This window comes from Cyprinus carpio, chromosome B1, assembly GCF_018340385.1.
Source record: "Cyprinus carpio isolate SPL01 chromosome B1, ASM1834038v1, whole genome shotgun sequence".
Classification (NCBI taxonomy): domain Eukaryota; kingdom Metazoa; phylum Chordata; class Actinopteri; order Cypriniformes; family Cyprinidae; genus Cyprinus; species Cyprinus carpio.
The window spans coordinates 35,214,742-35,233,101 of NC_056597.1; the positions used below are offsets into that span (position 1 = coordinate 35,214,742).

General features: G+C 37.6%; 1 protein-coding gene across 2 annotated transcripts in view; it reads right to left on the reverse strand.

Moving 5' to 3' along the window:
- Positions 1-2,121: 2,121 nt before the first annotated feature.
- The window catches only part of LOC109051147 (complement C3-like), a 51,111-nt gene continuing 34,872 nt past the window's right edge, over positions 2,122-18,360 (reverse strand). For both annotated transcript variants that reach the window (XM_042717253.1, XM_042717255.1), the window contains exons 8-41: positions 18,159-18,261; positions 15,808-15,928; positions 15,505-15,620; positions 15,253-15,399; positions 14,959-15,162; positions 13,094-13,285; positions 12,853-13,005; positions 12,652-12,781; positions 12,499-12,570; positions 12,235-12,429; positions 11,320-11,434; positions 10,868-10,959; positions 10,653-10,792; positions 9,822-10,028; positions 9,616-9,679; positions 9,435-9,521; positions 8,213-8,416; positions 8,035-8,110; positions 7,779-7,938; positions 7,056-7,145; positions 6,812-6,968; positions 5,802-5,965; positions 5,215-5,370; positions 4,983-5,042; positions 4,812-4,902; positions 4,676-4,724; positions 4,271-4,361; positions 4,051-4,140; positions 3,768-3,873; positions 3,285-3,374; positions 3,085-3,165; positions 2,806-2,889; positions 2,579-2,714; positions 2,122-2,443 (exon numbers count right to left, since the gene is read on the reverse strand). In XM_042717253.1, coding sequence (XP_042573187.1) covers positions 2,302-2,443; positions 2,579-2,714; positions 2,806-2,889; positions 3,085-3,165; positions 3,285-3,374; positions 3,768-3,873; positions 4,051-4,140; positions 4,271-4,361; positions 4,676-4,724; positions 4,812-4,902; positions 4,983-5,042; positions 5,215-5,370; positions 5,802-5,965; positions 6,812-6,968; positions 7,056-7,145; positions 7,779-7,938; positions 8,035-8,110; positions 8,213-8,416; positions 9,435-9,521; positions 9,616-9,679; positions 9,822-10,028; positions 10,653-10,792; positions 10,868-10,959; positions 11,320-11,434; positions 12,235-12,429; positions 12,499-12,570; positions 12,652-12,781; positions 12,853-13,005; positions 13,094-13,285; positions 14,959-15,162; positions 15,253-15,399; positions 15,505-15,620; positions 15,808-15,928; positions 18,159-18,261 — 4,165 coding nt within the window. In that variant the 3' untranslated portion in view covers positions 2,122-2,301. The remainder of the gene's footprint in view (positions 2,444-2,578; positions 2,715-2,805; positions 2,890-3,084; positions 3,166-3,284; positions 3,375-3,767; positions 3,874-4,050; positions 4,141-4,270; positions 4,362-4,675; positions 4,725-4,811; positions 4,903-4,982; positions 5,043-5,214; positions 5,371-5,801; positions 5,966-6,811; positions 6,969-7,055; positions 7,146-7,778; positions 7,939-8,034; positions 8,111-8,212; positions 8,417-9,434; positions 9,522-9,615; positions 9,680-9,821; positions 10,029-10,652; positions 10,793-10,867; positions 10,960-11,319; positions 11,435-12,234; positions 12,430-12,498; positions 12,571-12,651; positions 12,782-12,852; positions 13,006-13,093; positions 13,286-14,958; positions 15,163-15,252; positions 15,400-15,504; positions 15,621-15,807; positions 15,929-18,158; positions 18,262-18,360) is intronic.

Genomic DNA, 18,360 nt, shown 5'->3' on the forward strand with positions numbered 1-18,360 from the left:
TGGATGTTTCTACTCCAGACTCAGTCCACTGCTTCCACAGGTCCCCCAAGGTCTGGAATCGGTCCTTCTCCACAATCTTCCTCAGGGTCTGATCACCTCTTCTCGTTGTGTAGCGTTTTTTGCCACACTTTTTCCTTCCCACAGACTTCCCACTGAGGTGCCTTGATACAGTACTCTGGGAACAGCCTATTCGTTCAGAAATTTATTTCTGTGTCTTACCCTCTCGCTTGAGGGTGTCAATGATGGCCTTCTGGACAGCCGTCAGGTCGGCAGTCTTACCCATGATTGCGGTTTTGAGTAATGAACCAGGCTGGGAGTTTTTAAAAGCCTCGGGAATCTTTTGCAGGTGTTTAGAGTTAATTAGTTGATTCAGATGATTAGGTTAATAGCTCGTTTAAAAACTTTTTCATGATATGCTAATTTTTTGAGATAGGAATTGTGGGTTTTCATGAGCTGTATGCCAAAATCATCAGTATTAAAACAATAAAAGACCTGAAATATTTCAGTTGGTGTGATAATACTGTCAATTGACAATTTTATTAAAACAGAAAGCAATTAACCCTTTAAGCCCTGAGGGCATTTTTGCCTCACTGAAGTTGTTGTTTTTTTCTGAGTGCCATACACAAAAATAATGACTCATAACTTGAAGACTGTAGCAAAGAGAGTTAAAAGGTTGGTATCGTTTGATAGAAAACTTTCTGTACTTTTAGGGAAAAAATTAATTCATTTGGATATTCTCCTGCTGGGAAATAGCTGATAAAATGTAAGAAAAAATTGAGTGTTTAAGATAAATTTTTCATATCTGTCTTATTTGACATTCAATACCTCAGGACAGAAATAAGGTAGGAGGAAAGTTCTTTTTTGATGATGTTCCCCAGAATGTTAGCTATATTTGTTTCAAATGTTGTGGTGATAGCATAAAGTATCCAAAAGTTACAGTATTTTATATCAAAATAGGCCTTTTTGTTTAGCTCTTGACTCCCTGAAGGCATTTTAAAAACTGTTGTTTTCTGAGTGCCATACACAAAAATAATGACTCATAACTCCAAGACCATAGCAAGGAGAGTTTGATAAAAAAAAAAACATTCAATATGTTTAGGAGGAAAAAACTTTGTATTATTATATTTAATAATATATATTGCTAACTATAATGCTTAAATCAGATTGGTTACAAATCATTTTGAACTACTGAACACTCAGACACACACACAGACATCAAGAATCAGTGTATGAATGAGGAAAGTTATTTTGTAAATCCTTGAAATGATTAAAACTTCTCTGGATCTCAGTCTGTTGAATCATTGATAAAACCTTGAATAAACATAGCTACAGCTTAACAAATGAAACTCATGATAACCGCTAGAATGTGATTACATTAATATAGAGCTGCTTTTGATGAAGCAAAACATGAACACCTCTGATGTTTGGTATCTCAGTCACATTAATGCACACCCTGAGAAACAAAAGTTTATTTTTGCCCTGTTCGTCAAGGAATTCACTGACAGTATGTGCATCAAGGAACCTCCTGAGGAAAATACTTTCAGGAAAAAACAAACTTCCAAGATATCAAAATGTCATCTAATGATCAAGAACAAATCCAATTGAGCTTTAGATAAAACCAAGTAAATATTTAGTAACTACATTGTAAGCTGAAATAATAAATGAAAGCACTTTAACGTCTTTGAACATCAATCAAATGAAAGCAGAAAACATTTTGCTCTCAGATGCATGTTAAGCGATCATAAGAGGTATCTCTCTGTCACCTCGCTTTTTGGCATTTGTTGGCACTTACCTTAATCCATCTACTCCTTATTATAGTGCACATTTAACCTGTTAAATACATTCACAGTCTATTGTCTAATTAAAGTGTCATACTGTACAGTAACCCTGCAGTAATCTGCTTTGGTTTCCTTGCTTTTCCACATCCTCTGGTAGGGTTGTGAAAATTGACTTTTTCATTGGTATCGGTTTGGTATTTCTTTACTAAGTAGTCATAAAATTAAATTAATAAATCAATAAATCTTAAAAGAAATCTGCAAATGCCACATTCAGCACAGAATTTTATAAAACTGGAATTGAATCTCTCATAAAAGTGATTGTGAAGATTTAAGAATAAGACTCTTTTATGTTTGCAAATTTTATTTGACAAATGGCTTCAAGTGATTATATTTCACTTGACTCACAAGCAAACTGAGCATGAACTTTAAAACAAAAAGACTGCAACTGTTAATAAATCTGACAATTTACTAGAATCAAAAGCAAAGTTGTGGCTGTAAGGCTGTTAGATCAGTAAAAAAAACTTTAAGTGGAGCATCCAAATCGGCTGAGCTTGTTGGCAAGCGAGGTGATACCAATGTATTTTGCTCGATATTTTGGTGTCTGGCCCTCCTCGTTTGTTGGCCAGTATTCAATCCAGGTGTCCTCACCAAAGTTGTACCTCAACCTAAGATGATTGAGAAAAGTGGGAACGTTTTTCATTAGGAGCATCCATACCGCAGATATATATTAAGACTTCTACACGAAATGCACTAACTACAAAATAAGCCAATTTCCACATAAACCAAACTCAATGTCATACTTTCCGCCAATCCTTGGAAGGGTTTTGGTTTGGCCCATGATCAGGTATGTCTTGCCTTTTTCAAATTTCAAAAAATCTCTACAGAAAGGATGAGCCAAAAATGACCTCATATTTCCCTCTACACCTGGATCAGAGCCTGAAAACAAACACAGACACAAACCGTTGAAGATAAAGCCAGTGCAATGGAGCTGTCACGATCCAGAGTCGTAGAAAATGGCAACCCATACCTTCCTTCAGCACTTGCTCAACTGTCATGTTATAGATGTCTGCATACAATGAGAAGTCCATTTCCAACACCCTGGTTTTATAAACTACAAGACAATTGTGTGACACGATCAGCTACTGTACATAACCGCTCCACTGGCAAAAATTTACCCATACTGGGTCTTCGTTAGGAAAATAAGACAGTCCTGAGAGGGAAAGCTGTTGCACAAGACATGATCTAACATTCTCTATTGCTACAGTAATTTACTCAAACACACACAAAAAGCATTCAGGATGTTTACCGTATTCCACTTCACGTTCACAGGCCTTGTCTTCCCGTTTGTCCTCATCAATGCGTTCATTCTTTTGCAAACTGCAGTTCTCTGTCAGGATATTTCATTCATTTACCATGCTTTGTCTCTCTTTCTTTCTCATGGAGACTTTATGAAATTATATTTTTTAAGCATGCTGTATGTTCATCTTGCGTTTAAAGTGTACAAACCTTCAGCACACTGGCATAGGTCCTCATGACAGAGTCTGTTCAGTGATCCGTCTTTCTTATAAGGATGATAGAACCTCACACAACGCTTATCTATCAAAATATGCAGGTTAGATTGAATATGTCAGCAGTGTTTGTCCTACACAATGTGCCAAAATGGTCAATCGTATGGAATTGTGTGCTTTAATAATAAGTGTTGCCATATGCATACGGGAATAGCTCCGATGTCAACTTTCTATCTGTGTCATTTTACTTTTATTTCAGTGGAATTCAAGCTCAATTTTGTTTTTCATTCTCTATTCTTGAGTTGCTTTAGGTGACTGTTTATACAGAAGAACTGAGAAGAGAATACTTGATTTATCACACAATCTACTGCTAAAATGTGTATACTTTTGTATACTATCAAATTTGCTGAAGAAATAGTTATATGCATTTCTTTTCTAGTTCTCCAGATAAACATTTGTTGGTGACTGTAACGTCGCACACCTGGAGCGTTGTACTCGTACACAGTGACTCCGGCGGGCTGCAGCATTCCCACTTCATTGATCTTGTGCATTCTGAAGACAAGCCTTTCCTTCTCTTTATTAGAAACCTTAAAAGACATTAAGTAAAAAGTGTATTATTATGAGCAATCACTACACCAAACAGCAATTCACCAAATTGCTTTTAGCAAAAGAGAGAAAAAAAATCAGTTGCAGTCACCTGCATGTCCACTACATGGAAAAAGATAAATAAAAACCCAACACATATGGGAACAGTGGCAGTGTACCTTATCTATGTAGATGATAAGAGATCCTCGCTCTGAAAGCTCCTTGTTCAGCTCAAAGCTCTGAATGTACTTATCCTTACCACTGGATAACTGGTGGCAAAATCATAAGAGAAAAACAGGCGCGAGTTGCAGTTTTAATGTCCAGAAGTTATGAAGTGTGTTAGACTCAAATATTTAATGATTTAATGAAATTTCCCAATCATTGACGCTGTTTATTCACCTTTGAAAGATCACGTTCATCCACTTTGAACCCCGTCAGCAGACCAATGTCCAAAATAGACATGGTTGAACTTCTTAACTGGTCTTTGAAACTGCAAAGGAGGATTAATATGATGGAATAACTTATTAATAATCTATTTGTTGGTTGGGTTAAGGTTTACCAACATACCTCGCAGCTTCCTCTTGTGCAAAATGATCACATGTAAAGCATCATTTAACATCACTTTGCCTGTTTTTCTCAAAAGTATTACAAAGCTTGATGCCATGACACATTCTTTATAAATTAATAAACCGTTATCGGAACTTTCTGGACATTTCAGAAAAGACAAATTAAAGGGACAAATGCACCAGATGAATGGGTTACTGTGAATCCTGTTTAAAGTTAGAGTAGTTCATATATACTCACATGTATTCAATGGTGATCTGGTAACTTTCAGAGGCTCCATCATAGGATACTACATACAGAACGATACCATCTTAATTCAACCTTATTTTGCAATTAAACAGTTTACACTGATGTCTCGTCTACTGATGAATTCTACCTGCAGACTCTTTCTCCATCTGCACACTGAGCTCATACGCATTACAGACGTAGTCTTTCTCTTCAGGCAGAGCATAATAGACAGAAAAGACCTGACAGGGAAGGACAGGAATTCTTGAACACATAACAACATGCTGGTGAAGACATCATGAGTGTGCTAATGAATACTCACCAAGAGCATGGCAACCCCCGTCCCTTGAGCTGTGATATTGAAACTCTTTGTAATGTCGAACTGTCGTATTCAGTCCATGAAGCAGACAGATAAGAAAACACACTTTTAGGGTGAATCAGTTATTGCAAACAATGCGTGAATCATTCTGTGTATGGTGTAAATGTGCATCGGACAACATTTGAATTCTATTTCTCAGCATTAAGGGTGCAATTATTTATTCATGTTGCCAGACCTTGTCTGAACGTGCAAGTGCAACGTTTGACACTCTTATAGCAATTCTGCTTTTCTCTTTTCTCTCCTGCACAGCCAGCTCCAGGTCCAATTTAATGTCTGCCTTCTTAACCTGAACGCGGTACTCAGCCACGGCTTGGAAGACCATGATTGTTGCCTAAACAGACAGGTAATAGGATGAGAACAAAATGTTTTTGGGTGTGTGTGTGTGTGTGTGTGTGTGTATATATATAGTTCCCAAGTAGTCTCACTGTTGCTATATTCAGCTCTCATTACTTTTACAAAGAACATTAAGCTTCTGAAAATTTGAAACCCATTCTATTTCCTGGCATGGAACACACACACACACACACACACACACACACACACACACACAAAACACAAATCATTTGCATTTCACACTTATTCAGACATTCAAAACTTGGAGGATTTCTTTTTGGTATTTTTGATAGTGGTATATCAATAAAACACAGTATTCCCTTAAATTAAAATAATCCCAAGAGTTGCATGAAATGATGAGGACAACATAAATTGTAAACTATATAAGTCAATCAATCCACAAAATTATTCATTTGTCACTTAAAATACCTGTGTTGTGCCGTAACCCCCGTAGCGGGATTGTTGCCTTCCCAGCCAACGTACTGCTAGTCCAGCGCTCTCGAAATCCTTTGCCATCACCAGGGCAAGCACTGCATAACCTGTGGCTTCTAGAGAGTGATAGTGCTGCCCAGGAACTTGCCAAAATATTCCATCTAAAAGTGGGTATAAACACAACATGACATCACAGTTTTGATTTCAATACACATTTTTGTTTTGAAAAGTAATAAAAGTTTTGAAATTTTGAAACAACATCAAACATAAATTCAAAACATACCCTTGCAATAGAGAGAGAGAGAGAGAGAGAGAAAGAGAGAGAGAGAGGGAGAGGGAGAGACAGAGAGATTGATTTATTGATTTAAAACATACTTTTATTAACAATTTATAAACATCATCGTTATTCAATAGTCTTTACACAATCTTCAAATTATTAAAAAGATAAAACCAACTTTCCATCACTATCAATAACACAAAGAACATTTCCAACAGACCTTTTTTTAATGAAAGCCTGTAAATTGTTGGTTAATTTATAATAAACATACTGTACCATAGAGAGGAGAGAGTTAGTTAGTTTATTTCACTTAGCATTTATTTTAAGTAACAAAAATGTTTTTGTTTTATGGTTTCAGTTTTAGTTAACTATAACTACGGAGCCCCACACATGACATTCAAGAAAAAAATAAATAAATAGTGTGCACGATTTACTATTTCGTTCCCTCGATTTCTGAATTGTGCGCACAATTTACTTATTTGTTCTCTTGATTTATAAATTGTGTGAATCAAGGCAAATAATTAGTAAATTGTGTGCACAATTTATAAATCGGGGGAGCGAAATAGTAAATCGTGCACACTATTGAGCCTACTATTTTTTTCCCTGCATGCCATGTGCGGGGCTCTGTATATAACAGCGATTATCTGGGAGAGCACAAGCTTTTGCCATGGAGAAGTGACCTCAACTTTATTCAAGAGTCAGAGTTTTGACAGACTATAATGTTACTGACCTTTGCTTTGAGTGGAAAAACTCTTCAAGATGTCTTTATTGAGTTTTCCAGCATGGGCCAAAGCGTAAGAAGTCATAGCAACAGCATAAGTGCTGGTCAGACTGTGAACTCTCAGCAGCAGGTAATCAATGGCTCTTTTCATACTGTTCTGAAGATTCTAGTATTGAGAGAGAGACTGAGTGAGACGTGTTCGAGGCGAAGGTGGCGTATCACTGCACATCTGATTTCCAGGAATCAGACTTACAGATCCAGCACAGATCTTGCTTCCTTCTTGCATGGCAATCAGGATGAATGCAGTCAGAGAGGCATCGGCGTCTTTCCCACGTACGTTACCCTGAAATTGACATATACTCAAATAATAAGATGTTATATAATGACATAACAAGACTGCTGGGATGCTTCTGAAAAATATGCAGAGCAGTAGGTGCTACACACAGCCAGAAACAGCTCACGGTTTGGCACACTTTCACATATTGCAACACGTTCTCACTCCCAACTTGTCACATATTTACGATTGGTCAGGACCCCTTGGCGTCGCTTTCTGACGCTCATGGTACCCCTTTAGCATCACTTTTCGACATGCAGGGTCCTCCATTGTTTTCAGCTGTTTGTCTTATTAAAAAAAAGCAATATAAAAGCATTACAAACAAGTCGTGTTGCATTCCAAGTCTTCTAAAGCCATACGGTATCTTTATGCGAAGAAGAGAGTAAAACATATGGTTTTAATCGCTGAAAATAAATGCACTCACATCTCATTCAAAAAGATAATCCCGTCCCGTAGCATGACGCAATCAGTCATGAGACATACAACAGCCAATAGCTTTTTCACCATTATTTTGGTAGGATGGAAGGAAATAATGGGAGAAGATAGAGGGAGACCACAAGCTGGGAATCGCCAGAGCGCAACGTATCTGACAGTTGTGCATGATTTTTGAAGTGGAATTTTGCAGAAAAAAATATAACTTACAACCATCTCGCTGTGATACGCAGGCGCATCTTCTTTAAACGTGCCGTCTGGCAGTTGTTTTTTAGTGGCCAGCCAGTTGAGGGCACTGCAAATCACATTCTCCTCTATGACAATCAGATCACTGGCCATCGCGAACACTTTAGCCACATATGCTGTCAGCCTGTAAATGGACAAAAGAGAGAAAGCAACTTAGGCATAGTACAAGAAACATGCAAGAAAAACAATCATTATCTCTAAATAAGATGCATTATTTCACCATGTGCTACTCGGCACGGTTAACCAGGCACCGTACGACCCATCAGTTTTACGGAAGGCCAACTCCTGCTGATAACCTTGACCGGAAGAACAAGTTAATGTCATAGTGGGGGACACTCGGCACTCCATTTAACAACCAGAAGAACATTAAAAAGTGATGTTTAGGGTGGTCAGCTGACCTGTTCTGATATGGTTAACAGCTTCATTACGGCGCTCCATGCCAACAGCCTCCCACTGCTTTGTGCTGTCCAGATAATGAGTGGCAATGAGAGGTAGTGTCACATAGATCATGTTCTGCTCTCCACATCCACTGGGCTGAACAATGAGCTGACCCATAAAATTTCCACTGATGGCCTGCTCGATCGTGAGCGTCATCTCCTCACCTGCAAACATGGAAGGTAACTGACTGTGACTGGGTTTTGTAAGTCATACTGACACCAGTCCTGTTGGTGCATGCCCTGTATGAACTGATATACCAAGGGGCCTATGAGTTCCATTTCCATTGTGGAATGAAGACGTATTTTGCCGTATAATGTGGAATGTCACAGAAATTTTGGATGAGTAAATCAAAAGTAGTGCTGTACAATTAATCAAACGTGATACGGAAGTGAAAATAATAATAATAATAATAATAATAATAATAATAATAATAATAATAATAATAATAATAATAAAATCTATCTTCAGTTCACACAGAAACTCAAAGATCTTAAAAGAAAAGAAAGAAAGAAAGAAAGAAAGAAAGAAAGAAACAGACAAAAATGCATTACTATTGAACAGTAATGTACATTTCAGATTAATAATAATTATAAATATTGAAACTGTTTTTAAGGACAACAATACATTTTTTTCTTCCATGGTTTTTCTAGCTGTTGTGCAGAACTATGTTTGCCAAAAAGGAATTTTTACATTTTTGTTTGATTACATTTTAAAAGGTTAATTACATTGTTAATATTTTACGCCTCCTTTGTTTAACACAATTTTCAATAATACATTTTTTAGAATTTGAATTCAGAAAAAAAAATCTGTTGTATACATTATTAAATTGTTTGTTTTATAACTTCAAAGTTTTATAAATTCAGTTGATTAGACATTAGCAATAATTAAATTAATCAGAATTTAGAGAAAAAAAGAAACAAACAAACAACAACAACAACGAAAAAAAAAAACCTGGAGGTTGGGGAAAAAATAGACTTCATAGGGCACCCTAAAATGTAATTTTCGTAAAACGTATCATAATATAATTAAGTAGACATGCTTTTTGATTACTAAAATGTAACCATTCAAACATAACCCAGAAAATTTCAAACGAGAAAAAAAATTTAAAAAAATGGAAAAAATAAAATGGATTTCATATAGCCCTATATGCTTCAGAGAAGGACAGTGCAATGAGATTATTACCTATCACTGTGATCACTGTGCTAGCAGGTGTGTTTGGAACCTTTCGGCGTGGGATGTCGCTCCTCATAGACACGACCTGCGAGCCGCCTGTTCAGTCAAAAGGACAGGTGTTTAAAGAGGATTTAAGCTGTGGTTTCCAAACATTTTGACTGCATATTCAGTGTCTGTAAAGAAGCTCCACCTGGATGCTCGGATGGGTTGATCTGCACAATTTTCTCCCGGACTTCAGTTAGCACACCTTGAGGCTGAAAGAAAGACAGACACAAATGCAACTTGGTGGAGGCATCGAAAAATCTTAAAAAGAATAAATAGACTGAAGGCCATTCATGATTTATTCCTGCAGAAATCCCCAGAGCCCTCCTCTAAATGTTGACATGGCAGACTCACCACCACCTTCAGATTCTTTCTAATTGCGTCATTGCGATTCGAGCTGTATGCTTCCGCTTCGATCCACTGCTCTTTTAGCTCCATGGGGATGATGATGAGAGGGATGGCTATGGAGGACATGGGGCCAACAGAAACGGTTATCCTGCCTTTCTGTTTTTTGCTGGCACTGCTGCAAATACCCTCCGACGTCTTAAATCTAATATATGTCTGGTACAAGACAAAACAAGATCTTCAACACATGGAGACACCGTCCAGTTCACTGCTGTACAGTTAAAACTTGTAAAAGTACAACATATTATATAATAATAAAACCCCTCTAACACAGTGCATATATGCACTTTGGTGCAGCTGCTGATATTTATTTGAGTAAAAAGTAAGATGAAATTCTGCTGCTTGTAATGTAAATCAATGAGATAATATGTCAGATATGCCAAATAATAGTTTTCTGATCAAAGCTCCGTAGTTTCGAAACATATAATGCAGTGCATTACATTGATGGTTGACATGAACAAACAAACATTCCTCAAAAATATTTGTAATTTTTCTAAAGAATGATGTCAGGATTATCAAGTAAACCTAAGTTGCTTCAGTCCACTAAATGCTCATCTTAAAATATCAAAGATATTCTTACATTCTTACATCATACACATTTTTACAATTATGCTAAAGGCCTATTACTTACTAAAAAATAAAAAAAAGTCTAAATGATCAATCAGGCAACAGCAGGCATGTGTAGAACAGCAGTCGATTAGAGGCCTTAGAAATGTGCGTATCAAATATGATACAGTAGGTTGTATAATATTAATATCATGTCAGCAAAACCGCACATACTTTCAGCTTCTGATTGCTGTAATTGTGAAGAACAGCCTTTATTTCCAGTTGTTCATTGCGCACCACTGAATAAGGCATCTTCAGGTCGATGAAAAAATCTTTTCTAACAGTGATCTCATAAGGATCAGCCACACATATTCCTGCAGGGAAACAAAGGTATCGTCAAAGAACAACAATTAATAATAAATGACAAACGCACAAGAGCATATTTTTACCAAGGGTCTTGGACAGGCTGATGGCTGTGATCTGCCAGGTTGTGATGGAGTCTTTCAGGAATATTCCAGTTCTTAAGGTAGATGTTTCAGCACTAGGCGCACACACACACACACACACACACACACACACACACACACACACACACACACACACACACACACACACACACACACAAACAAAGAAAACACTGTCATGATCAAACTCCTTCAACATTCACAGCCAGTCCCTCCAAGATTTTGCAAACAAATATTAATGCAAACACTATCCTACATTATTTTGCTCACTGCCTCTTTAGTTTTCATTTGAGGATCTGCATTAAAATTAATAATGGATCATCTGATAAAACTGTGTCCGATATTGCCATCTTCTTGAAAGAACAGCATCTTGGTTCCCACAAAAGGTTTTTGTTTTATTTATTTGTAAACAACAATATCATAAAAAATGTTCTCACCACAACTTGTTTGCTGGGCAAGGAGGAAGATCAATCTCCTCCCAAAGCCAGCTTTCAGGAAACTGTGTGCGTATCATCACATCACCTAGTTCTTCATCAAAATCATCTTCTTCACCTGAACAACAAACAAACTATTATACACTACTATTCAAAAGTTTGGGGTCAGTAGGTTTTTTTTTTTTTTTTTTTGCAGCAAGGGCACATTAAATTGATGAAAAGTAACAGTAAAAACATTTACAATGTTACAAAAGATTTCTATTTCAAGTAAATGCTGAACTTTTGAACTGTTTATTAAAGAATTCTTAAAAATAAAATGTATCACATTAATAATCAGAAATGTTTCTCAAGCAGCATATTAGAATGATTTCTGAAGGACCATGTGACACTGAAGACTGGAGTAATGATGCTGAAAATTCAGCTTTGCATCAGAAATAACATTGTAATAACATGTTACATTGTAACATATTTACACGAAAAATAGTTATTTAACGTATATATAATTCAAATTTAAGCTACAGTGAAGTATTATATGCAAGTACAATGCAAGTGATATTATTAAAGCAATTCATCTGTAGACTGATAATACGTTTATTCTCTGGTGAGATGTAATAAAGCACTTGCAAACTTTACAACTGTTTATATATTATCATAATGCAAAAATGCAATTTAGCATTAAAAAGCATGCAACAAAGAAGCATTTGAGAGTTATGTAGGTAGCTAATTCTCTTTCCGAAATCACTTTTTTAAAAATCTGTGAGAATATATTTTGCAAATATATTTTGCATCATCCAAGTGGATGCCGCACACTGGTGGTGGTTGAGGAGAGACACACACAGAGGTGTACAACAATACACAATAAAGTGCAATATAAATGCATCATTCATTCATTCATTGAAAATGAGGCTAAAATCTCACTGCGGGCCAGAATAAACTCTTTCTCTCCGAAGTCATCCGAGCGGCGTTTCATCTCGTTGCAGCAGTGCAAGAAGGCCTTAACACATTCATCTCCATCTACGATAAATGAAGCCCGCCGTTCACAGGAGTAGCCGAGTTTATTCTCTTGGAATCCGTCCACACAGCACATCTTCTGTTCGCCAGAGTACTGACCAGCTGAGAAGATAATGTTAGTGTAGAAACAAGGAGGACAGAAGAAGAAATGCATATAAAGGGCTTCCTTACCCAGCGTAGTGGTGACCTGCAAAAGACTCTCTGCTCTGCGTTTTCTCTTAGATGGGACAGGGCACTCATTATCTACAAGAACATGACAGATCTGTGTGGGAATATAGAGCATGACAACACTGACACTTCAATTTCAGCTAAATTAACAAGTACTTGTTCTGGTGTTGGTTCCTCCTGCAGTGTTGGACTCAAACATCAGACCTGCATCAGTGAAAACCCCCATATTGTCCCTCCCACCTCCTGCTGTACAGCCGGTGTCATGCTTCTCTATGACATCCCAGATCTAAGAAAACAACAAGACCAGGTCATTTTAAGTCTGAAACTACTGAGGTTATTGTACATGAGGTTAATTACTTTTGTCTGAGTGAGTCTGTTCTTGTTGTTAAGGACATAGACACCCTTATCTACAGCGACCAGCCCGACTTTAGCTCCAGGGTCTCCAGTGATTTTCAAGCTGAGCTGATCTCCTGGGCCATATTGTGTCGGGTCCTTCACCTCGACTTTCAGCTGTGATTAACAACAGTAAGAACATGCTTATAAATGATGATGGTTACTACAGGCACTCATCATGCTCATGGTTTCTGGGTTCACTCACCGTTCCCATGCAGGTGTCCTTCATGTCGATCCAGACTGAATCAGACACCACCTCAGATGAGCCCACATGGTAATAAGCCACAAAGCGGAAGGACGGCAACATGTCTTTGGTTACAGGCAGAGACAGAGACACTAGAGATTGTCCTTTCATCTTAAACCTGTCCACTTGAACAATCTGACCTTTACTTAAGATCTGTGGAAAAATTACAAATACAGGCAGCATGAATTACATTAAAAAATTCTTATATTCACTATATTAAAAATTTTATAAATTTTCTCATCTATGCTCACCTAATTTGTACTTAAAATAACTAAAATAACTCAAACTAAAATTAAAACAGAGTAAACTAAATGAAAATTGCTGGGAACTAGTTAAAGTTTTATGTTGTTTTTTATGGTTTATTTGGAGTTAACTGTAACGACTTTGGATTGAGTATGGCAGGGAGCATCAGACCAACTGCATTAATGCAAAACGAAGCAAAACGAAGACAAAATTAGATTGAGTATGGCAGGGAGCATCAGACCGACTGCAGCAATGAGTAATTAAAGATATTTTAGGATGATTTTAGTAAAAAAGACTGAACAATCATGAATGCAATCACTAGTAAAATGATTTAATGGTTTATAATTTTGACCAATAGGTGGCGCTGTTACCAAATTGATGTGCTGTGCACAGTGTTATGTGACAATAGCCCTATTCGCACTGGATTAGTATTATCTGGGGGCCTTGTGTGATTTTGAAATTACCCCCCTACATCTGAATTTCATGTGGTGCATATGATTTTACACAAATTTACTGACTTATCTCCCGGATACCCGGATGTCAAGGCTTTGAGAGTCCCTTTCTATGGTCCGGTTAGATAGATTAAACAAAAAAAAAAAACGAATATAGTTTCGTACCTTGTGTCATTTACATTTCACCAGGTTAACATAATGTCTCAAGCTTTATGCCAAAATACTATCAAACACTCCAACGCAGCTCCATTCTTCACGAAAAGGTGCACAGGAAACAAAAACTTTGAAAAATAATATACAATCCGCAAAATGTTGCCCAAATCACAGAGATGCCGATTCGCACATGACTAATATTATCACAGGACCTCGGTGTTTGGCGAAATATGGTAGGTCATTTGCAGGAGAATTTTTACTTTACAAATCACAGAAATGGCCGATTCGCACAGGATTATGTTCACAGATAATCTCCGCAATTATTACAAATGACTGGAGGTCACCAGGTAATACTAATCCCGTGCGAATAGGGCTAATGTCACAAAATAAAGTTTGGTGTCAATGAAATCTTTTAGTTTTCATATAGCAGGTTTTCAAAGAAAATCAAAATGGCGAACGGTAAATTCAGCCGATTATGGCTTGAAGTCCATGTAAAGCTAAATTAAATGTGTTTTCACCCAGCAAATTTGAATGAAAAAAAAAAAACAAAAGTAAGTGAAATAAGTTAGCGAAATCTTGAAAAATAAGCAATTGGATTTATTGGATTTACATAGCTGACTGTTCTGTAAATTACCACAACCAGGTAATTTGCATTACGTGAGGAAGGCATAACTAGCTAGCAAACTGTGGGCTGTAGTAACTAACGGCAATGAGAGTAACACGCAATTAAGCGGGTTACCCACTGATGCTAATGTGCTCTTGTAATTATGTGTTGGGGAGGGACCGTGCTAAGTGGCTCCAGTGTATCATCAAGACATGATTTCAGGCCAGAAAATGCAAAAAAAATAAAATAAATAAATAAATTAAACAAAAAGCCTACACAATTCAGTACTACATACTGTAGTTCAGTCATTTGTGTCAAACAACTAGGACACAAACAAAGCAGCACATGAGCGATAATTGTCATGTGTTTCTCACCATATAGGTGAAATCCTGGTTTTTCACTCCAGGGCTGTTTCCTAGATTCAGACTGACTTTCATTTGATCACCGATCTGAAGCTCTGCAGCATCAATGCCGATGTGCAGGTAGTTGTTGGAGCCGCCTTTGGGCTTGTAGGCCTGAGCCGTCATCTTCTTCACTGCCTGCTGTTCGTCACTTAATTGTGGATCTTTAGTCTTTGCCTGGACATAATCACATTGATTTTGTTAGTTTGCAAAATTTTTGAAAAGCCAGCAAGACTTTAAAATTTTTCATTTAAGCTCAGGTCTTACAGTTATCTCCAGTGTGGAAGTTCCTCCCGGAGTGTTGACAGTAACTTTTGCAATGCCATTGTCTCTTGTTCGACCTTTGACCCCTCCAGGATTGACTTCCACTTCCACATTTTTAGCAGGTGTTTGGTCAGGATTTGTTACATAGACCTTAATAAGAAATTCAAAAGAAACATTTACCAATAGCATTATGCAATGTAGCTCAGCGGAGGTGAGTAGAATCCCATTCTTAAATTTCTAGTGATTTTTTCATACCGAGACATCGAAGGGCATCCCAGGTTTAAAGAAGTGTGGTGTTTTTTTAAAGTGAATGGTGTATGGTGACGTCACAATCTGAATGCCTTTCTTATCTGCTTCTACCATTTCACTGCCTGAAACACACACACACACACACACACACACACAAACATAGTCATCAGTTGATTATCTGTGGTGAAATAAACTTTTTGTCTCATCTCCTTTTGTGCTGGTAGAATATAAAACCCTTCCAGCAACTCTCAACTCTCAAATCCAGCTCTCAATCCACCACACAGACTCTAAGTTCGGTCTGGTTCTTACCAGTTTCTGTTAAAACACTGGCTGAAATGTAGAGGGATTTCCCAACTAGCTGCTGGATGTCTGGGAAGTTCCCCATGATCATTTGTCTTGTCAGCTCTGCCACTCCTTCTCCATCAATTATCTACAGAGAGACAAACGGCGACATCAACTCCCTGTACAGTAGTTTTTGCTATTTTATAAAATTTATATTTGAAATAATTTAACTATTTTATAAAACATATTTTTTATAAAGTTACTTTTATATAAAAAGTTTATTATTATTATTATTATTATTATTATTATTTGTATTTTGCACTAGTAAAATTATGATCATAAACCCCCTAATGCAATTGGATTAGAAATTTTTACTATTTTATAAAATTATCTTTTTATACATTTTTCTATTTTATGAAATTTGAGTTTAGTTTTTTTAGTATTTTACAGTAGTACTGTAAAATAATGGTCATGCAGCTTCCATTGCAATCGCTTCAGAAATATTTTTATACTTTTTTATTTATAAGATGATATTTTTAAAACAGTTATTTTATTTTATTTTTTTGCAAGGGGTTACATTAAGGTTGCAATATGAATTGCACATCTCATGTCTGTTTCTTAATCAAAACAAAAAGGCATACAATTCACAATGAAACAGCAGTTACAGTGTATCCGGAAAAAAATTCACAGCGCTTCACTTTTTCCACATTATGTTATCTTACAGCCTTATTCCAAAATGGATTAATTTCATTATTTTCCTCAAAATTCTACAAACAATACCCCATAATGACAATGTAAAAAGGAATTTGTTTGAAATCTTTACAAATTTATTAAAAAAAGAGGTCCCGCAGTTAACAGTGCATGTCAAAGCACAAACCAAGCCATGAAGTCCAATTAATTGTCTGTAGACCTCCGAGACAGGATTGTATCGAGGCACAGATCTGGTGAAGGGTTCAGAAAAATTTCTGCAGTATTGAAGGTCCCAATGAGCACCGTGGCCTCCATCATCCATAAATGGAAGAAGTTTAGAACCACTAGGACTCTTCCTAAAGCGGGCCACCCAGCCAAACTGAGCGATCGGGGAGCAGGGCCTTAGTCAGAGAGATGACCAAAATCCAATGGTCACGCTGACAAAGCTCCAGCATTTCTCTGTGGAGAGAGGAGAACCTTCCAGAAGAACAGCCATCTCTCCAGCACTCCACCAATCAGGTCTGCATGTTGGAGTGGCCAGACGGAAGCCACTCCTCAGTGAAAGGCACATGACAGCCCACCTGGAGTCTGCCAAAAGGCACCTGAAGGAATCTCAGACCATGAGAAACAAAGATTGAACTCTTTGGCCTGAATGGCAAGGATCATGTCTGGAGGAAACCAGGCACCACTCATCACCTGCCCAATACCAGCGCTACAGTGAAGCATGGTGGTGGCAGCATCATGCTGTGGGGATGTTTTTAACGGCAGGAACTGGGAGACTAGTCAGGATCGAGGGAAAGATGAATGCAGCAATGTACAGAGACATTCTTGATGAAAACCTGCTCCAGAGCGCTTTGGACCTCAGACTGGGCCGAAGGTTCATCTTCCAACAGGACAACGACCCTAAGCACACAGCCAAGATAACAAAGGAGTGGCTATGGGACAACTCTGTGAATGTCCTTGAGTCGCCCGGCCAGAACCCAGACTTGAATGGTTAGAGAGTTTGACTCCTAACCCTAAGGTTGTGGGTTTGAGTCTCAGGCCGGCATTACCAAGAATGAGGTGCCCTTGAGCAAGGCACCGAACCCCCAACTGCTCCCCAGGCACCGCAGCATAAATAGCTGCCCACTGCTCCGGGTGTGTGTTCACGGTGTATGTGTGTTCACTGCTGTGTGTGTGCACTTTGGATGGGTCACCATACTTGGCTGTATGTCACGTCACTTGAACCCAATTGAACATCTCTGGAGAGATCTAAAAATGGCTGTGCACCGACTCTCCCCATCCAACCTGATGGAGCTTGAGAGGTCCTGCAAAGAAGAATGGGTGGAACTGCCCAAAAGTAGGTGTGCCAAGCTTGTAGCATCATACTCAAAAAGACTCGAGGCTGTAATTGGTGCCAAAGGTGCTTCAACAAAGTACTGAACAAAGGCTGTGAATACTTTTGTACATGTGATTTTTTTCATATATATCTTATTTTATTTTTATTTTGAATACATTTGCAAAGATTTCAAACAAACTTCTTTTACGTTGTCATCATGAGGTATTGCTTGTAGAATTTTGAGGAAAATAATGAATTGAATCCATTTTGGAATAAGGCTGTAACATGTAAGCAATGCCTTTGGCTCCAAGTTTTGCATTATGTGGGACTATAATTAATAAAGTTATAAAGCAGCTCTATCTGAACTCACCTGAATCTTTTGCAAAGAGGCAGCAATGCTGATCTTCTTCTCATTGTCTATCACACCAAACACCACAAATGCAGTTCCTCTCACCTTATTACCAAACAAGTACCTAACAAAACAAATATACACATCAAACATTTGAGAACATCCCTTGTGATAAATCTTTAAATAACCGGTGTGGTCACAGAATAAAGTACATATAAGATAT